Consider the following 22,185-nt stretch of genomic DNA (forward strand, 5'->3'; position numbering starts at 1 on the left):
CTTTGAGGACTGGACCATTTTCTCTGTGCTTTAAGAACTGGGGGGAATGATGGGGGTCCCCCATCATCACCATGGTGATCCTTTCCCTTTACAGGGTGCTCAGATCAGTGTGCCTCTGGGCCTGCACACCTGTTCCCAGCTAAGGCCCTGGACACCTGCACCAGGAGGGCTCAACCACATTCAGGGCTAAGGGGAGGTGGTGCCCCGCCCCCACAACCATCCCTGAAGCCACTGTGCACTGCCATGCTGGCAGCTGTGGAAAGATACATACCTACCTGCAGGGCTGGTGCCAGGTCAAATCACAGCAAAACCTGCTTTAGAGATGGGTACAGTTGAGGGACACTCCTGAAAAGTGGCTTCTCCTGGGGGAAATTTGGGATTGACAAGTACTGGACATGCTGGGTTCCAGGACAGGATAAATAGGTCGGGCTGGTCCCTAGAAGGCCTTCCAATATCACCAGCACCCAGCGGCACCAGCCAGTCCCACATGAGTGCTCATCCTCTTAAAAGGTACAAGTTTTTCTTCAGCACTTCCACAGACCTGGAGCAACCACCATGCAGGGTTCATAGAAGAAGGTCCCCAGCTGGTCCCAGTTTGGTATAGTCTTCTCACTGCAATAACCTGAACAAATAAGGCAAGAATGTGCTGGGGAAGAAGGGGGAAAATAACAAGTATTTGTTTCTCCAAGAACAACTAAGCAGAACTGCCAGGAGAAAAGTTTTTTTTTTTTTTAAAGAGAGAGAGAGAGAGAATTTTTTAATTTTTGGCAGACACAACATCTTTGTTTGTATGTGGTGCTGAGGATCGAACCTGGGCAGCACGCATGCCAGGCGAGTGCGCTACCGCTTGAGCCACATCCCCAGCCCAGGAGAAGAGGGTTTTGAAAGGGAAATTAAGTAGTTTTTTGCATCCCAAGTCTGAGAGCCAGCTGAAAACGATAAGATTCTTGGTTAAGATGATAGTGAAAATCACTAAATTGTAGATAATAATCTTGATCCCTGAGCAATGTCTGCTCTGCACCTGGGCACACATTTCTTTTATACCTATTGTGATTTTTTTCAGTATCGACACCAAATGATTCTCCCTGTTCCTGCATTCATTCACTGAAAGACTCTTTGTATCCCTAACATCCAGTGAAGGGCTGCCCACTGTAACAGTGCAAAAAGTATGTTACTGTTGTTGTTGGTGGTTAACACCAGAATACTAAGCCATAGGCAAACATTCTAAGTATGTCCATGTACTAACTCCTGACACATTTTAGAGGAAAAAACTAAGATTTGGGTTCAGTGACTTGCTGAACATCAGGCACCAAGTGGTGGAACCAGGATTTGGAATAAGACAGTCTGGTCTTATAGCCCATGTTAAGTCCACTCTAAACCAAGGTCTGGCAAACTACAATTCATGGGCCAAGTATGGCCCACTGCATCATTGAAGATTATTGGAACACAGACACTTTGTTCATCATAGCGTCATTTCCGTACTACACTAGCAGAGTTGCTGCAACAAAGACTATACGTAGCCCACAAAGCCAAAAGTATTGACTGTCCCTTTACAGAAAGTCTGCTAACTCCTGTTCTGCTGCCCCTAAAGCACAGCATACATTCTAAGAAGCCAACTTATCAATAACATGTCAATTACATGGGAAACGGAAACAGGGAGGGTTCTCGAGAGTAATGGTTTAGTTGCGGCCAGTTTCAGCTTTCTTTTAGGACAAGCCCCAGCCTTTCCTGTGTGTCCTTAAACTGTTATAACTTACCCAAAGCATGAGGACCCACTCTTGTCCTCTGTGGTTGCTGATTCTCTGCAGCAAGCAGACATGAAATGGAGCTGCTGGCACATTTATACCATCAAGGCCACCACTCAAGCCACCTGCAGGGAGCTTAGCTTTGCAGATGTAGATGGAAGCAACAATATCCAGGAAGTTTTGACTAGAAGAGGGGAGGTGAAAGTTTCAAGGGAAATGAACATTATTCTTATCAGATATAAAAGGACAACTTAGAAAGTTCCAGATTAAACCATGGGGACAAAGTAACCCCATGTCCTTGGAGTGTAAGGAAGAAGTATGGACAAGTGACTAACAGAAAGCAGGGGCAAGTGAGACATCAAGAATCAGGAAGCTTTTTTCTGTTCCTCAGACTTTAAAATGGGTAAAAAAAAAAAAGATAAATACTTCAATTGTAACAGTTCCCTGTTTTATTGCAGTACATCAAAGTCTGGTTAATATTAAGTGATACCAACATAAAATATTCGTGAGAAGTCTTTTGTTAACATTTTTGACTATCCCACCTTAAATATTTCTGTGCAAAAGAATCCACATCATTGTTTGGTAGCAGATAATCTCTTATAAAGTTCCCTAAGACACTGGGGGCATAAAAACAAACAAAAGAAGTGATAAGAGGTGAAAGCAATATCTTTTCCCCTTCCATACACACATATCAGTCAGCATTATATTCTAAACAAAAATGATTACACCTAGGCCATGCAAAACTGTACAATAATATTACAATGAGGAAAAAAACCCTAAGAATTTATAAAATAAATGATATTATCCTATCAAATAAAAAGGCAGGTCATTTTGCTTTCATGAGACATCAAGGTTGATTCGTGGTGGTCAGTCCGCTCTGCAAATGCAGTGGTGGCCTCTTGTGTAATGGTCGTCCTTGGGGTGGTAGAGAAGCAGCTGGCCTGCTGCTGGTGCTGGCGGAAGACAGTGCTCCCCTGAAGCAGGGCCCTCCTTATCCAGCAGGACTCAACAAAGAACTCTGGATTTGAGGAACAATGAAGGTCATAACAAGGAAAGAGGCTTTCAATGAAATGCCATGAAGCTTATCTAATTCAGGGGCTGGGCTTGGGAGAGGTGAGGAAGGAAGTGCCCAATTAATTCCCTGTTGTGCCCAATGGACTTGGGCTATAGCAAAGCGTGACTTACAGCAGGAGCGTCAGGCTGCTCTGAGTGTCTCTCTGTCTGGAGTGAGTGGTGGCCTCTACCAGGCCCACTGAATTGGGAGACTAGTATGTGGTCACTGCCAAGGCTGGCGAATGGCCCTGGGTGTTGGGTCATCTGTCCACCCCCACTCTGGCGTTTCCTTAATGATACCTGAGATTTCAAACGAACCAACTGCTCTTTCTTAGAAATAGATGTGGTCACTAAATAACATAACGATGCTAATCATATGGAAGGAGAGGGAGGCTGAGAGTCAGTGGGGAACGAGATTGTTGCTGTAAACATAACAGGAATTTCATATTCTCCCCTGAAGCCTGGATACAAGAATTGGCTGGAAAATCAAATAGACGGGCCCTTTTTAGTTGTATCTCACAGCCTTAAAGTTGTGCTCCTTGGGAAAGAATGTAAGTCGCTAAGTGTAGGTGTAATAGGTATACATGTGTGTGTGTGTATTTTAATTATGAAAGAAGTGAAATCTGCTTTAGCAATCATTTCACGAGGAAGGCTTTTGTTTTTGGCAAAAGAAATATATATGTATATGTAAAATTTTGTACAGCCAAAAAGCACAGGATAAGATTTGTCAGAACTTAAGGATAAGTAACACACTGGCTGGACATGGATAGCACCAAACACCAACATATAGACACTATGCAGAAATGCCTCTGAATGCATTGTTTTCTATGGAGAAATTAATTTGTTGCCATACACATTTCTAAGATGTCCTGCATGAAAAAAGGACGATTTCAGATAGCAACAAAATACCTTTCCTGTGATCTTTGTTAATGGACACCTCTGAATGATCTTTGTTTTTCATTTCCTGGAGCCTGTTTCTGGTCTTTTCAGATCATTCTTCTCAGAAGCTTCATATTTAAGGGTGGGATAAGCATACCAGGATGATCATTATCTTGGGAAAATCTCCCCCAAAACTACTACTCCCCTGGCAAAGAACCACTCCGCTCAAAGTCCTGACTTTTGAGTCTAAGCATATTTAGGACTCCTCTCTCATGGTGCGAGACAATTTATGATTACAGTGGGAATTTCACAGCGCTGTGGTGCAAGCCACTGGTTACCATGAGTCAGCTGCCCATCAGTCTGGCAGCTGAGATGAGCTTGTCTTTGGGGGCACTCATTCATTCATTTGCCCTGCTGGGAGGCTAAGGAGTAGTAGGACTGATGGTAGTGGAACCTAAAGTTCAGGTAGGTTTTGATTCTAAAAGCATCCTTTCAAAAATAAGCACATATAGGCAACAAAAACTCACAACTAGTTGTCAAAGCTACAAACTAATTGTTTAGTGAGGGTGAGAAGAGGGGGGGAGCTGGTGGTCATAATTGGCTGGCTAGTTGATTCCTTTTCATGCAAAGTGTCAAGTTTAAGCAGCTACCAGAGTAGTACATAATGGCAATGACCACATTTGGGGTCTGACCCTTGATAATTAGATGAACAGAAGCATTTTTGAGATACTTCTTTTTCCAAAAGCAAAAATAATTTGGAAGTTTAGAACTAAAGCAGTGATTTATGCCCATTCAAAATAAAATATAATCAGACCTGAGCCAGCAGCAAATTTAGAACATTTCAGTATCAAAGCAATTGTTTTAAGCACTTCAATCTAATCCCCCAAAGGATCCCTTCTTTCATTTAATATCAGTAGCCCTTTCTCCATAAAGTAGTGTGCACGTAGAAACAGCATGGCCTGGGCAGCAGGCTGTGGCAGGTTGGCCCAGGTTCTGCTGATGTAAAGTGCCAGGTACCTGTGCTGAGATGGCCATGGCACCCCCAAGTGGCAACTGTAGAATTTTCTTCATTTTAGCTGAATTTTATAGGGAGGAGAAAATTGTTTCTATTTCTCCCAGAAACCTGTGTGAAAAGTAAAAGTGAGGCAGATTTTCTTTGCTTCCATGAGCTATTTTTATTTTTATCTCTTTCTCTACTCATATACTTAAGTGGTGAAATTACTGTGTAGAACTAAATTCTTCTGGTTCTTCATTTCATTTCCTAGTGGCAAGTACAACAGCAGGAATTCAAAAAGAAATGTAACAAAATAACAGCAACTGAGGGAGAATTCAGTGGAAAGGCCTGCGGGGCCAGCTTCCTGCCTGCATACTGGCTTCCTCACTCATTCTTGCCTACACAGGAGAAAGAGTATTTGGTTGAGGTTGAGCAAGTCCTTGCTTTTGAGGTTTCATATTATCTGTAAGTCTTTTTTCCCAGGCTTACCTAAGGACTCTGTCACCCACCCTCAACAAGTCTCCTCCTTCGAAAGCCATTTCCATACCTGGGCCAGACTACCTCACCATACCCTTAGGAGGAACTGGATTTGCCCAAGAAACACAGCACTTCTATGAACTTTTTATGGACTTTCAAAACCCATGAAGTTCCTGTGCCCTTCCAGATGGAAGGAATCACATGGTAACAGAATCATATTACTACATTCATCTGCAGCAAATAGCAAAATATAGTAAGAAGTGAGAAGTATGGTTCACACTATTGCTAGAAAAAGAAGTGTTTTGGGTAAAAGTGAGTGTTTTTTTTTGAAACTGAGTGGCTTTAAATGTTAAAACACTGGTGCCCAGGTTGTACTATAAACCAACAAAGCCAGAGTCTCCAAATGTTCCCTAGAAGCTCCCAAGGTGGCCACAGCCTGTCACTGGTCTTGAGGACAGGGCACCACAAGGATGGGGATTTCTCCACTCTCCCTCCACAAATGTCAGCTCGAGGCCTTTCTACCCTGTACATGACTTAGCTGGGAAACAGACAAAAAACAACACATTGCTTTAAATTAAATGATCTCTTTCTCTCATATATGCATCCATCTTTCATTGAATACAAGATGCTTCTTTTGACTATGTACATTCAGTATTTAACTTCTACATTTATGTATTTATTTAAACTCTGTATTGTAGTAAAATATGCATTGTTTTAATCTGTGAGGATTTCCTGGCAACAACTGGACTGACACTGGCTTGCTCAGCAACCTTTCCAAGGACACCGTCCCTCCGGCGCGCAGAATCCCATGTATTATCTGAGGCTACATTGAGGAGCTATTGTGAAAACGAGATCTGTCTAATCTTACTCTTATCACTTATATTTGTGTAGTCTACTGCAGCTACCTTTTGGGAAGGGGTGAAATGTTACTGAAAGCAACTCTAAGTGTATGGAATGAATCGACATTGACCTCAGCTGCTTGCTGAAGCCTGCCTGTTGTGGCTGTTAGGTAAGGGAGCATGATCTGCCAGGTGTGTCTTCAGAACTGCCGAGTCCCTACCCTGCTACTGCTGCCAGCTCCTGGTGGTTTCCAGGCTGAGGTGGAGGGAGGAGATGCAAGTGAGGGAAGAGGCAGTAGGGGGTGCTGGGGTGAGGGCCACCCTGGGCTCACGGGTCCCAGCTCCCACGGTCGGTGCTCTCCAGAGAGAGGCTCTTGGTCTTTCGGGGTGAAACTGGGCTTGGGGGGCTGCTCAGGTTGGAACTGTTGGAAGCTGTGGAATGCCTTGGAGAATCAGAGTCCTATAAGGATCAAAGTAAAGAAAGGTAAATGGATGGATCTGGAGACTATCATGCTAAATTGAAATAAGCCAATCCCAAAAAACCAAAGGTCAAATGTCCTGATATGTGAATGCTAAGACACAACAAGGGTGAGGGAAATAGAAAAGACAGTGGGAATGAATAGGACATAACTTTCGTATGTTCATATATGAGTAACACCAGTGAAACTCATCAAACAACTTCAAGAATGGGATCCTAATTAGAATGTTATACACTCTACTGTCATGAATATCGAAAAAGAAATATAGGCATTTTCATTCAAAAGTCATTAGAAGTGAATAGATCTAGGAAAACTGCAGTTTGCAGCTCAAGCGATGGGCTCTGCTGGCCCTGGCTAGGAGTGAATGCTGGCCCCTACTGCAGCGAAGGCCAGGCTCAAAGTGGTAGGATTAATTGGGTACATGCACTCGTTCTTTGATACACAATGGTCCCAACTCCCATCTCTAGGTGTAGCATACACTCATGTTCCACTCACCTCTCCGTCATAATCCCTTGCTGGGGCATCGCTTCCTTGGTCCATACCTCCAGAAGACAAAGAGCCCTCTGACGGGGAAGGCATGGGCTGCCGCTTTGAATTGTAGCTTCCTCCAGAGAATTCCCTCTTCAATGCGCTGCCATTCTGTGCAGATGACCCTGTAGGACACCATTCCGGAAAAACGTTACTGTTGATAAGGCTGGCTTTGAACTTGTGATCCTCATGCCTCAGCCTCCCAAGCTGCTGGGAATATAGGCATACACTAACATGCCCATCAAGAACTCTCATTTTTTAAAAAAACAAACCAAACAGAAACATAAAAGTAGGGCAGCATGTCTGAGATATCAAAATGAGGTTGAGTTTCTTCAAAATTATACTCTATTTTGATCTTGGAGTTGGGGTATGTAATGAAGACAAACTGCATTCACAGGAAGGGAAGACAAGAAAACAATCTTTAGAAATTTGGGGATTATTGTTATATCTAAAGCTCTTAACATTCTCTGTATTCTGTAGTTTTTGCTTAAAAATGTTTTATCTTGCTGAGCTTCACTATTAGAACCATTGGTCAAAAAAAGACTACTGAAGTTTTAGTGCAAATGTAAGATATAGATTGTGACTGAGCTTTTTGCTGATTTAACATCTATTTTCAGATTAAAAATTCATTAAAACTGCCAATGAGTGACCATTTAAAACAGTTATTTAATGACCACCAAACTTCAGAAGAGTCCATGGAACAGAGCCTGCTTGGTGCACTCTCCTTGCCAACTCCCCTCAGGCCTCCTCCTTTCCTGCTTCCCTCCTAAGCCCTTTGGTGGGGACTTCGGAGACAGGCTCGCATTTCTTGATATAACTGACTTCTTGCAGGGGCCACCAACACTGATTGTAAACTGTAGGTTATATTATGGCACTTTAAAAATATGCATGTCTGGGTCCTGTCCCAGATCAATTAAACTGAGTAGAACTTCTAATTAAACTTTTAAAAGCTTCCCTGGTGATCCAAGACCACATCTCAGACTGGGAACCACTGACTCACTCTCACTCCCTCACACGCTTTCCTTTTCACCCAGCTCCTAGACACCTTGTCACTACAAGGGCACAGGTTTTCATTTGGTGGTTTGCTTCTTTGGAAATGTACTCTTCAGTTTTTGATGTTTTTTGTTTTATCTTTTATTTCCTCAGAGTATAACCTAAATGAAGGCATTTTTAAATTTTTTTCTTCCAATTCCATACCTAGCTGAGTGCTCAATTTAACAAAAATTATAATATATAAAAAATCTTGTTTTTGTCATTCTAAATAGAAAATCCAAACTGCTAGAGAATTTTATGGCTCTCTTCACTAATTGTATGACCTCAAGTGAGTTGTTTTACTTTTTTTTATATATTAATTTTTTAGTTGTAGGTGGACATAATATCTTTATTTCATTTTTATGTGGTGCTTGCTTGGGTTTGAACCCAGTGCCTCACGTGTGCTAGGTGAGCACTCTACCACTGAGCCACAACCCTAGCCCCTTGTTTTACCTTTTCTGAGTCTCAATTTTCTTCATTTGTAAGAAAGAAAATAAATCCTATCTGTGGGAACAAGTGGGTGCTTACTCCATGGAGAACACCATGCATGCCAGGTGCCTTCTATTTCCTGGTGACCACTTACATAAGAGAGAACTTCAGCCCACCTCTGTCATTTATATGTATTTATTTTACTTTTAAGCTTTGTGAATTTTTCAAAGGAAGGTTACATTTACTTACTGTTAATCTTAAAAAAGAAAGAAACAAACAAACAAACCAGGTTGTTTTAATAGCAAAAGGGGCCTGGGCCTGGAAATCATGGTCCTGGCCTCTATGCTAGAGTTTGATGACAATTCTGGGGGTGGGACAGGGGCTTGGCCCTGAATTTCCTGGGAATGAGAGACATCCAAATTCTGCATGACCTCTGGGAAACTCCAAGAGGCTCCTCTGTGAGCCTGCCACAGATGGGTGCGTCTTAATCCTTGGGGAGTCTGGGATAAGTCACAGTAGAAACCACTGTTGAAGTCTGGCTGCACCTCAGGAAGCATTGCTGGGCTTGGCTGTGGAAGACCCTGTGCTTCCTGTTAAGATTAATAACAGAATTCCCTTGTATCTTCTTGTCTCTCTCTGGGCTGGCTGTCCTGGAAATGTTTTATACAAGCTGGGCTATTCCTGAAACCAGCAGGAGGTACTCTAAATAGCAGATGCCCCTTTGAGATTCCCGAGATAACCTTTCTTCCCATGTCCAAAAATAATTTAGGACAGGGATTACAAAAAGGCTGAGCTTGATTAAAGCATTAGAAAATGACAGGATGTAAGGCCAACTCCAGTCTGCAGTTTGCATATTGTCAACAGTGATGTGGGACCCTCACTAAAGCCTTCTAAGGATATCTCTGTGTTATAAATCCTATCTTTACAGGCAATACCACAAATTCAAAAGCAGTGAAACATCAAAAGTTTTTTTGTTAAGTCTGATGCAAACCCATGTGATGGCAAAACTTCACCTGAACTGACTGGTGGCTAACTGTAGGCTTTATTACAAAGACTACATTTATTATATAGTTATAGTGTGAATATTTATGATTTTTGCTATATAACCCTTAGTGTGTTTGTGAGTAGTGTCCCAGATCTTGTCAGGAATGTAACACAAGGGAGATTTCTCAGGCTGCCCTCTAAGCCAATGCAATGCTATTGGGTGAGTGCACATCTGAGAAAGTTACAGGCTCTCTGGGCTGGGGTGTGGCTCAGCAGTAGAGCACTCACCTAGCACGTGCGAGGCCCTGGGTTCGATCCTCAGCACCGCATAAAAATAAACAAAATACAGGAATTCTGTACAACTAAAAAAAAAGTTAAAGGCTAGCAACCCCAGGGCCAAGACTGATCTTCCCCAAACCAGAAGCTACAGTGATCATTTCACAGTCCATAACCTTACTGCTTAGGTCCAGAAACTACTAAAGAGCACAATGATCTGTACACTCCTCCTGTTCTAATGTGAGCAGTAGTTAGCATCCTTGTATACTTTTGCTCAGACAGATGACATTTTTCTTAGTTACAATTTCCTTTCCTCATCCATCAAAAAGTTGTTTTTGAATAATAGGTGAACTTAAGTCCACCATGGAGACAGATTTCTTTCTCTTTATGTTCCCTTAGCTCAGGATTCTGTATAAAGGTATAGAAGAGAGATGCTGCAGGTCAGGGTAGAGTGGAAAAAAGACAAACTAGCTTAACATGGTGGCTTATGCCCATAATCTCAGCAACACAGGAGACTAAGGCAAAAGAATTGCAAGTTCAAGGCTGGTCTCTGCAACCCAGTGAGATCTTTTCTCAAAATAAAAACCAAAAAAGGGCTGGGGATGTAACTTAGTAGTAGAGCATTCCAGGATTCAGTCCCCAGTACCACCCCCATACACAAAGACTGATAAGAAAAACTGTGAGCCACTTGAAAGAAAGTACTAGGTTGTACATGATTCTTACCCTACCAGGTTAACAAGAATTGGTATCTTAAAGATGTTTCTTTAATCTATTTCCAGACTTCATTTAGTTAATAAAACATACTCATCTTTTCCCTATGCAGTGATCTTTGTACATCCTGACCCAGCCCCCTTCAAACCTTGCTAGTGGGAGTCACTGGTATCATCCTATGGCTACCGCAGGAATCTGGGGGCCATCTTTACTATTATTTCTCCTTTACTTTCTCACAACTTAATCATCATCAAGTCTTATTGCTTCTACCTCTGAAAATGTGTCTGGAAAATTCATTTCCTTCTCTTCATTCTCTGTTCTCTAAAACAGCAGTACTCTAAAATTGCTCAGATTCCATGTGGACCACTCTAAGAACCTGCTATCTGGTTGCTGTTTTCCACTCTTGCCTGCTTTGAATCTCTTCTCCTCTTAGTAATCAGAGTCACTGTTAGAAATGTAAACTACATGAAGTTTCTTCCATACTTATAATTCTCCAAAGGCTTCCCATTTCATTTTGTAAGTTAAGATAAAACATTTCTTACCACAGTCTCCAAGGCTGCCAATCTGGCATTTGTCCATTTCTCTCCCCCTCTATTTTTGTCACTCCCCATACTACCATATAGCTGCACTGGCCTTTTTTTTCAGTAATTAACATTACTTAAACATGACCTAGCTTTAGCAAGTGATGTGATTTTTCCTAATTATCCTAAGTATGAATTCCTCCCTGATAGCTATACCTTGTTACTCTCTATTACTGTGCCTTTTATTTTCTGCAGAGTTACCACCGTAATTTGTAGTCCTATTTGTCTGTCTCCCAGATGGCCTGCACATTCTAGAAGGACTCCAGGACTATTTTTTTTAACAACTGCATTTGTGCCTACTAAGCATTAAGTAATGTCTCAGGATCTGAGACATTGTTACAACTGTAGAACACACTGGGCATGAGAAAGTGAGAGCATGTCACTTGTGGTAATGATAGGACAGGAGGCAGCCCAAAAGCTACCTGGCCATAGAGCATTTGCCCATAGCCTGATCCACTTACTTGCTGACAGGCCGCTGCTAGCACTCATGGACCGACCTGGCTCAGGGCGGGATTTGGTGATTGATGGAATACTGACTGAGCCACTGAATACTGTTCGGCTTTCCTGAGGACGAGGGTTCTGAAAATAAAACAAAGGTATATTCTTCAGCCAGAAAGAAACATTTTCTGCAGAAATGTATACTTTTCAATATAGTTATCAAGAAATAAAAATATCTTGACCAGAATGATACAGAGTAAGATACAGCAGATTCCATAATCCCTCCCACCCACAAAAGTAATTAAATATAATATGACATAAATTTCATCCCAATCAGGTAAAAGTACTTATGCATACTGAAATACTTATTAATAAATAATTTTTTGGGTTGTGAAAATGGTAAGTAAATGTTATATGGTTAAACATGACAGTGAAGTATAGAATTACATGGACATTTGCAGATAAAGAGATTTTTATTTGCTTAGGAACACCAAATAAATAAATCCATTTGGAGGAAATCAATTAAAATTACAATTCTGTCAAGAAAATGCTCTATATTTTTTAACCTTTATTTTATTTATTTATATTTATGTGGTGCTGAGGATCAAACCCAGTGCCTCACACATGCTAGGCAAGCGCTCTACTACTGACCTACAACCCCAGCTTCAAAATGCTCTGTTAACCTGAGACTGAATGTGCCATTCACATGTTCACACTCCAAGTCACCTCTATTCTCTGAGTCAGAAAGATGATGAAAGAAAGAAAGAAAGATTGATGAATGATAATATAACAACCTGGTGAGACTCTGTAGCTATGGAATGTCAGTGTGAATAACTCCCTGTTGGCCCCAACCCTTTCAAACTAGAAGGAAAGAATGCTGGGGCTGACCAAAGGCCAGAAGATGGGAAAATATTTCAATATCCTTCACAAATCCTAGAATAGGTAAACTATATCTACCATGTTACACCATATCTCTTTTACCATTCATAATGCCTTCTCTATTTGTGGACATAGTCTCAACTCCTGCAAGCATTTTTGATGCAAAGAGTCTAGATTTCTTTTCTTTTTTTAAAAAAATATTTTTGTTTTAGTTGTAGTTGGACACAATACCATTATTTTATTTTTATGTGGTGCTGAGGATCAAACCCAGGGCCTCGCCCGTGCCAGGTGAGTGCTCTACTGCTGCCACAACTACAGCCCCTAGATTTCTTATAATTGGCAAACAGAAATATGTATGTGTGTATATATATATATTTATATAAAGAAAATCATCTAGTCTTCTTTCAGTAGATTTCCCTTTCTCTTCACTGGCTGATCGCAACAAGTTAAGACAGGCAGCTTGGTAGTTAATGAGCAGAGGTCAGGGATGAAACAGACTGCTCACATCTGCACTCTACAGCCTACTGAAGGCAGACTTCAGGGTGACTCAACCCTGAGCCTCAGTTTCCTTGACCATACTGGGGTTCATACCTGTATCATGGGGATTTTCTGAGGATTACAGTAATTTTACTAGTCAACGGAAAGCCCCTCCAAGGCACAGTTCCAATATGTGCTGTTCCTCCCTCTGCTTTACTAGTAACTTTAAATGGCCATCTGCAGTATCACTATTAAGCTACCCTTTAGTTATATCAAAATAGTGATTCTGCTGGAAGGGGGCAATCACAAATTTTATACACATTAGGTAAGATTACAACTCTAAAATGCAATAAAAAATTCAACATTAAAAAGTAGTAAAAAATTCAAATTCTGTAACTTTACCAAAGGATCAATTTGTTAAGTGAAGCTAATTAATCTAACGGAATCAGATGTACTACTTTCCTCTGAAAGGAGATGGCTCTCTTCATGTGCTGTTACAGGTTCACTTTATTTCTGGTGCTCCTTTATCAATTCTACACTCAGAACTTAACACAATAATCACAGTCACTAACATTAACAAAAAGTGATTGGAAAATACATTTATTAACTGGTAGCTTTCTAAATACTAACTAATTAGTTCATTAAAAACATTTGCTTTTTCCTGATTATAAAGGTAACATTCATGGACTTGAAAGGTATTGCTAATAATGAAATCCTAAGAGACCAAAAAAGTCTCCTGTGAACTCACCAGATACTATTTAACAATTTGGTGTTTCTGGCCAATGAAATTTTTTGGAAAAGCTGACTGTACTATATTGTGTTTTTTTTCCCCCTCCAAATGCAGAACACAAAACTAACTATTATATTTTAAAATGTTATCATTGCCTCATTTTATAATTTCAAATCCAATAAATCTTCTTTAATCATGTAGGGCTCAGGAAATATCACTTCTTTTGGTAGCTTAAAGAAGAAAATACATCAGAGAATTGTACACTGTTTATGGTATGTTACCTAACAGAAACCTATCTTATCTGGTTACTTTAAAAGTTTCATCAAAAGGCCTAATTGCTTAAATTGCATTTAACCTATTTCATTGAACCTTCTCACACCTGCCCTTTAAACAGAAAACAAAGACAACACTGCTGGAAGGCATCCCCTAATTAAAAATGCCCCCACTTGGGGACTTCACCTTGATTGGGGTGATTGTCCAATTTGCCCTGGTTGTTTAGGAAGCCTGCAGATCATGGCTGTTTGTAGCATCATTCCTCTAGCCATCTTGTCATTTCTTATACTGACTACAATTATGACCACATTTAACTTCAGCACTTAAAACAGGTACTGAAAAGATTTACTGAATAAACAAATGGATTATATCTGCAATCCCAATATTCTACTACAAGTACTATGATTAATTTGGCTAGTAATATAATTCATAAATTTCAAATTACGATTCTTTCTGCAGAACACATAGTGCTCTAGTTAAACAGTGGTTTGATATTATAAGCATATGTGGGTGCAGGTGTGTATGAGCTTTAAAGATATAAAGTACATTTTATTTGTAACATTCAGACAGAATAACAGTTTTTGGCAGTTCTTCAAATAATCTGATTTATATGCTAACACTTAGCAAAAGATGGTTGTCTTCTATGCTGTAATATGGCATAGGTGAAATAATTCAACATAGAATGTAATGAAATGAGCATAAGTACTTAAGCCTTTTGAGTTTAATAAAGAAGTAATGAAGAAATGTAGTGATGTAGCTAAAAAAAAAAACATTTTTGGTTATAGTAAAAGTCTAAAACTGGAACCTGAATTTCCAGTTACCATCTAGTTGTGGGACTCTAAAGAGAGGCTATGGCTCTGACTGAGTATGTAGTACTGAGCTTTCCTATCAGCACCTGAAAAACCTGAGAGAAGGTTATGGCAAAACAACTGCATTAGGGCCAAGGCTGGCAGTCAGGAAAACAAGAACTAATACCACTTGATAAACTCTAAATCATATATTTTTGAAGAAATATACATAGTTCTTGTATGGCTGGCTAGTTGGCCCCAAATTCAACCACTGTCATTTTGTTTCACATACTGAATTTGCAAAGTCCATGTAATTCTTAGTGTGCTATTTATTTAAAGCAAATGCTTTACCTTTTTTCAAATCCAAGAAATAAAATATATAAAACCGAAACAGTCAATGCTAGCAATTCAACATTCACACATACAGGAAAGAGCAGCCCTGTAAGATGCAAACAACATGTACAAAAGGCAGCCAAGTAAAGCTCAAAAGAGATGGGAATATCAGTACCCAGCTGTGCATTTTGTTATTTGTCTTCTCTATGAATCGAGACACACTGGTGTCCTTTGCTATAAAATAAGCCTAACCTAGAAAAATGGTGAAGATTAAGTTTATGAAATCCATTAGCCACTTAATAACACAAAATGTTTAAATTACAAAGGAATGATACACATAAAAAATGTTTTGTAAAAAAAAAAAAACCCATCTTATCATTCAGTCAATTAAAATTAAATAAACTTCACTAGGAAATGACAAGAAACCTTTGTCTTTTAGTTACAAACATGTTTAAGATCAGGGTAAAACTGATGGTACAGTGTTCTACGCAAAGAAAACTAACTTAGTATAAGAAGTTTTTGATTAATTTATATAGCATTCCACTGGAATCCACTTCCTGAAACCTGTTAACAAGCAAATCAAGGCTTATTTTATTATGGCTAATTTTATCAAATGGCACCTAAATGACATTATAATTTAATGTCAATGACATTAATACATAACTTTGAATAATTTTATAATACAAACAAAAATTATACTTTTCACCCTATAGTTAATTTTCTTATTGGAAGATTACTATATATACAAATTTAAAAAGTCAATGCTATGGTTTTTCTAAGCTATCGACATTATGGGAAATGAATTTGCATGATACAATCCAAATATTTTATTATCTGTAAAATTAACTTCACTTGAAGTCAGTACAAGCATATTTTACTTGATAAAAATACAGACATTAAGTTTAACAGCCACTTTCCATCTCACTGCAAAGTCACTGGTAACAAAGACATAGGGCTGAATTGAAGGGATGGAGAACAGTATCCTTTTCTTTTCTATTCTCTCTCTTTGGTTAGCTTTTCTTACCTTGGATCCTGGTTAGAATTAAATGCATATCAGCAACTTAAAGTTGTATAAAAATTTCTTTAATTTTTGGATTTTTTTCCTGTTACTTATTAATAATATTATATTTTTCCTTTGGAGATTTTTAAGCCTTTCAAAATGAATTTTATTATAGATAGAAATCTGTAGACTGGCTCTGTTGAGACTTTAATTCATCAAATATAAAAAATTTCTCCAAATTGAACTGGTTTCAGGAGAATGAGCTACAGCTCCTTCAAAAATTAAGGACACCTTTTTCTGTTTGTTTGAAAAGAATAAAGGTACACTTAGCTACTTAAAAAAATACCTGTATTTTATTTATTTATTTTTATGAGGCGCAGAGGATGGAACCCAGTGCCTTGCTTGTGAGCGTTTTACCGCTGAGCCACAACTCCAGCCCCAAGGCTACTTTTTTATAGTGGTATCTATAATAGAAAATACCTACAATAAGAAATTCTAATAAATATAGATAAAGCTCCAATATAATTTCAAAAATAAAATGAAACCCTCCCTGTTCCTCCATCTTTGTCTTCAGAAGAAACAAAACAGAATAGGAGGAGAAAGAAGAGTAAGATCAATAGAGGAGGAAAAAAAAAGTAAGAGAAATTTGGCAGAAGAGAAATAGGCCAAAGGAAACCATTTCATATTGGCAATGCTAGTTATTAGGCCAGGCAATAGGAAATCCATACATGGTTAGTACAAGTTAACACCTGACTCAGCTGTTCATACCCTTAGAGTCATAAAGCTTGGTGTACCAGGGACAGAACGTAGAGACGGGGAATATTCAGGGTTTATGGAATCAGGAGAGAGAAATTTTTCAGCAGAATTAACAGTCATGTGATAGATGTGCTCAAAGTTGATCGGAGAGGAGATCAGACCGGAGTGATGATGAGGGGATGGATAAGGGAAACCTGGCTATCAAAAACAACAGAAAGAAGAAAAAAGGTGGTAAGGTGATGAAAATGGAGTTGTATGTGACATTTCAGATAACATGCATATATAAAAAATGTAGTAATATCTTATATCAGAATTGAATCCTTAATGAAATACTTTTAGGTCTTAGAAAGTTTAATTTTTGTAATCCTTTTGCAGTTATTTAAATAGCTGACTTGCAAAAGATCATTCTCCTAAAAAATTTTAAATTATTATTGTTTAAATGAGTAGAAGCTAAACTTTTAGAAATGCAAGACTTTCAGAGTTTAGTTCAGTTTTTTTTATGTGATACAAGGAAAATATGACAAATATTTACCAAAAGTATTAAGGATAGAAAAGGTAAGAAATGCTTAAAGGAAGGACAAGAGAATCTTCAACAGCTTTTAATTGGACATGTTCAAAACCATTTGCTGGGTGCAGTGGTGCACGTCTATAATCCCAGCGATTCGGGAGGTTGAGGTAGGATAGTGAGCTCAAAGCCAGCCTCAGTAATTTAGAGGCCCTAAGTAACTTAGTGAAATTCTGTCTCAAAATAAAAAAATAAAAAGAGCTAGGAAAAAGGCTCAATGGTTGAGTGCCCCTGGGTTCAATCCTCAGTATTGGTGTGAGGGAGATTTAAAACCATTTCCCAGTGCTGTGTTTTTAGAGTTTTGACATGTGTTTGCTTTTACTGATCTTATTTCTCTGTAACAAAAATAGTGTGTAACTATAGGATATACTAATTATTGGTTTACCTTTAAGCAACCAAGTTTATCTCCATTTAGACACCCCCCAAAAGCAATTTGTCTTTAAAAAGGGTAAATCTTTCCTTCAGTGTTCCAGTATATTTTTTTAAAATGAAGTAATGTAATACTAAAAAGAAAAAAACACAATCACTTTATTAGAAGCAGAGAGAAAGACATGCTGGAGAGAATGCTGATTGACTCTAACATGGAATTTGCATTTTCATGAGTTGAGACAACTTGCTTTTTAAAAAGATCTCAGGAATTACCTAGGTTTAAAAGAATGGATTCTACATAAAGTACTGGTTTTACTTTTGAGACATAAGGAAAATTAATATTTTTTCAGGTTGTTTTAGTAAAAAAATCTACTGATTGATAACACATGTAACTTTGACTTTAAAAAGCAAAATTACTTTTGGGGGAGTACCAGTCCTAGGGGTGAAATCCAGGGCTTTGTGCATATTTGGCATACTCTACCACTGAGCTACATTCCTAGTCAAAGAAGCAAAATTACTTCTTAAAATCCAAAGAAGTCATTGAACTAGATGTTTTATCTTTATTAACAATTTTAGGAATAGTCTTGGCTAAGTTACAAAAAAAAGGTTTGCATCTGATACAGTAAATAAGAAAGTAAAATGACCATAGCCTTACTGTTGCTTCCATATTTACAAAATAAACACATTCGATTTCAGGATCATTTAGTATGAAAGAAACAGAATTAAGCTTTTAAAGACATTTAATAAACTTTCTAAGTTCATAAATACTTCATAGGAAAGCAATTCTGATTTGAATGAGTTGAAACATAAAAATGTCTCGGGCACATGTTCTTTGCACTGATGGCAACAATACATGAAAGCACTTATATGTTAATAGCTGAATTTAATTCATCTGTATTTTTTGGAAAATTTTTTTGTAGTTCCATTTCAGTGAAAAGAACATATTAAAATCCGAGAACATGAAAAGATCATAAGCTTTTCAATGGGAAGATATGTACAAAACATACAGGCATGAAAACTATTATTATTTCTGGACATGCAAATTATTATAGTTTACTAATGTCTAGCCCCAAATAAGCATAGTCCCAGAAACATAATATGTGCTCAAGAAATACCAGTTAGGTAACTGAATGGATATCAAAAGCCCCAGCTCAGATGTCTTTTGGTAATGAATGAGAACATTCATACGAAAATAACATAACCATGAAGAACAAGAATTCAAACACACAAAATCTTTGATGCATACTACATATACATGTGAAGAAACAGGTTTCAAAAATTTACACCAAATTTTCTGTCCTGGAAAAAATCTCTTACATGGAAAGAAAACATTAAAGGAAAGGAAGGAACATTAAAAACTGGATTGAATAGGGAGGGCAAAAAAGTCACTTGTGTTAATGCCTAAAAGAACCAACAAGGTGGCCACAGATTAACAAAATCAGGTGACCATATACCCTGAAAATCAAAAGGTCTAATTAGAGTCAGTAGTCAGCACCAAAGATCATGTGTTATGGAGTGAATTGGGGATGAATCTTTGGAAAATGTTACTTGACTTGTTTTGATTAGTAAAAAAAAAAATATTGAAACAAAAAGTAAAATATAGATTTTACTTTAAGTGGTGGAAGGGTGAGGGGAGAAAAAGTAAAGAATTATTCAAATACTCTGATATGAAATTTCTTATGATACTTGAAATCAGGGTGCATATTGTATATGAGGGTCTGAAAGAACCCTGGTACATTAGCAAAGAGACTTTGCTATCATCTGATGGCAAAGTAACATCTTATTGAATATAGACATAATCTTAAGGAAAACAGGATATAATAGAATTTCTACAAAAATTTTCTATAATTCTTCTTGCTGCATTGTTGGAATATAAGACATGATAAATATTCTTCTTTGGTACACCAAAATGGAACAAAAGGAAAGAGATTTTAATTTTAAAAGAATAATAACCTATCAAAACTTTACTGAAATAATTTTGTATTAGCTTGTGTGTTGCTCTGCAATACATGCGTCTGAAATATACATGCCTCTATCCCTCCATAACATTAATTATGTACCATATATTGAAAAAAACTATTGACAAAATAAATTGCAAAAAATGTTTAATTATTTAATTAAAATAATACATAGCATTTGATCTTCCAAATATAAGCTATAAATATACTCACATTTCAACTGTTTATCATAATTAAAAAAAACTCTCTCTTAGGATATTTTGTGTCTGATATTGTAACTTCTATGGGAAGAGGGGACCAAGAGGCTTGGGACTGCGTGGTTATGTTACTTTTACTTCTGATACTAAAAGAAAACCAGGCTGAGGACTTGAAGTAAATGTTCAAGATGGGAAAAGAACGGAGAGAAGTCTTGAGATCTGACTCCAGGTAAATGTTGAAAAAAAGAGTATAACTTTTAAATATGATAAACAAGTAGAACAGTTTTAATATTTAATGTGCTTGACCTTTTTTTTTTTTTTTTACTTCTATACAAAGGTTATATGTAATCTAGTTTTTGCATACTTTTTCTTTTTTTTTTTTGGTACCAGGAATTGAACTCAGGGATTGAACCACTGAACCACAACCCCAGCCTGTTTTTTATTATTTATCTGAGACAGGGTCTCGCCAAGTTGCTTAGGGCCTCACTAAGTTGCTGAGGCTGGCTTTGAACTTGCAATCCTCCTGCTTCAGCCTCCCCAACCACTGGGATTAGAGGCATGCCCCACCATACCTGGCTGCATGCTTAATATAATGTCTTAATGATGAAAAAAAAATAACAGCAGAAAAAGCAGAGCCAGCTGATTAGTTGGGCTTACTTACTACAAAGTACTCAGATACAAGTGAATGCAAGCTTTTTTCCTCCCCATATGAAATAAATGTAAAAATTTCCTTTATTAAATTATTTTTTTATGTTAAAACATTTGAGTGCACAAACTATATTACTTATTTTCTCAGTTCTTCCATCATAGCACTGTTGGGTAACATGGTTGAGACAGATTTCCTTAGTGGGAGATTTGGGGAGAGATTTATAAATCATCTCTCTCAAATTGCCATAAAATAAAAACTATATTTAAAAATATGTGCAAAGTTCTGCTGCCATCTCCACTGATCAGAAGGGCAATATTAAAGTTTTATAAATTGCTGAGTATATGTGGTACTGAAGTGTTAAGAACAGAGCCAGGATAATCAGCTAATTCTACTAAAATCTTTGATTTCAATAGATCTGAGAATCTGATCTTCATATTGTTAAAAACACAACCGTTTTTCTATGTTGTACTTTTTATGTACAAGTGACCAGTTTGTAATTGGGCAAAACGATTTAATTTCACAGTTAGCTGAGAGGTGTGACCATTACTGACAAGCTAATATGGATCTTAAGGGAAAAAAAGGCCAAATGCCTGTAAGGAACTTAGTGAAATTTTAGTGATTTGGTAACCAAGTTCTGAAATTGATTTATAATGTCCCCAAACATAGCAGGTTTTTTTTTTTTTTTTCCCACCACCAACAACAGATTTAGGGAGAAATTTCTAGGGTATAGAACTAAATAAGAACTTGATTTATTTGTTTTTTGACAGATTTCTAAATTTATGCTTTTATCATCAGGTATATATATATATCATCATGTATCTTAACATATTGTAATATAATAAGAGAACCATCTCCTCATTATACTAATATGTCCTGTGAAACCTGTCTACATATATATGCTGATATATATGTATTTTCCCTCATATATCTCCCACTTACTTATCACCCCATTCACATTAATATTCACTCTTCATTCATTTCTCTTACCATAGGTAGGTCTTTTAGAATCTGTATTCCATCTCCAGGTCCCATGTGGGCTATGTGGTTAAAATTAGTTGGGTTAGAAATTAATTTATTTCTCATCTCTGGATCCCGCAGCATCTCCCTGTAAGGAAAAAAAAAAAAAACCATGTAAATATTTTTTACACAGTAAATCTAGATAAGAAAAAAATTATACATACTTTATTTTTGTCTTTAAAATGATTAAATCATGCTAATAAAGATATAATTAGAATAATAGAATAGATTCAATTAATAATTCAATTCCTTAAAATGTTTTTAATTTTAAATAAAAGATATTATGATTTGGAGTAGGAAAGAGGGAGGATCCTTTTATTTATATTTTTAGTACTGGGGATTGAACCTAGGGCCTTGCTCATACTAGGCAAGTGAGCTTCAGATCCAAGCCCCCAACAGGTCTATTCATATTTAGATATCAAGGAACTTCTGCTGGTTTTTTACAGATAATTCTCAACATTTCATGGGTATCTTTTAAAATAATTTATAACATTTTAGAAATGTTTTTAAATGTAGCTGAAAATGCTATATGCCTATTTCTGTTTGCTCATGAAGAAAACAATGTAGATTTCTTAAACATATACAGGTTTACTATATGCACAGATATGATTTAAGCTTGTACTGTAGAAAAGTATACATCCCCCAAATTATTACTCTTTCATAAACCTACCTAAGAGGATCAAAATATGGTACTTAATTCGGTGTATTCACATAACTTTTAGATTATTAATTAAAATGACACTGAGAGG

General features: G+C 37.6%; 1 protein-coding gene across 14 annotated transcripts in view; it reads right to left on the reverse strand.

Annotated features, from left to right (window-relative positions):
• Nucleotides 1-2,171: 2,171 nt before the first annotated feature.
• The window catches only part of Cdc42bpa (CDC42 binding protein kinase alpha), a 297,181-nt gene continuing 277,167 nt past the window's right edge, over nucleotides 2,172-22,185 (reverse strand). For 8 of the 14 annotated variants that reach the window (XM_058571920.1, XM_058571914.1, XM_046419719.2 and 5 more), the window contains 5 exons: nucleotides 21,407-21,524; nucleotides 16,694-16,879; nucleotides 11,469-11,586; nucleotides 6,962-7,119; nucleotides 2,172-6,447 (listed from right to left, as the gene is read on the reverse strand). In XM_058571920.1, the coding sequence (XP_058427903.1) occupies nucleotides 6,316-6,447; nucleotides 6,962-7,119; nucleotides 11,469-11,586; nucleotides 16,694-16,879; nucleotides 21,407-21,524 (712 nt within the window). In that variant the 3' untranslated portion in view covers nucleotides 2,172-6,315. The remainder of the gene's footprint in view (nucleotides 6,448-6,961; nucleotides 7,120-11,468; nucleotides 11,587-16,693; nucleotides 16,880-21,406; nucleotides 21,525-22,185) is intronic. The other 6 variants (XM_046419709.2, XM_046419699.2, XM_058571925.1 and 3 more) reach the window with 1 other exon arrangement.

This window comes from Marmota monax, unplaced genomic scaffold (genome assembly GCF_021218885.2).
Source record: "Marmota monax isolate L192 unplaced genomic scaffold, Marmota_monax_Labrador192_F-V1.1 WCK01_AAM20220418_F8-fsc00153, whole genome shotgun sequence".
NCBI classification, from domain to species: Eukaryota; Metazoa; Chordata; class Mammalia; order Rodentia; family Sciuridae; genus Marmota; species Marmota monax.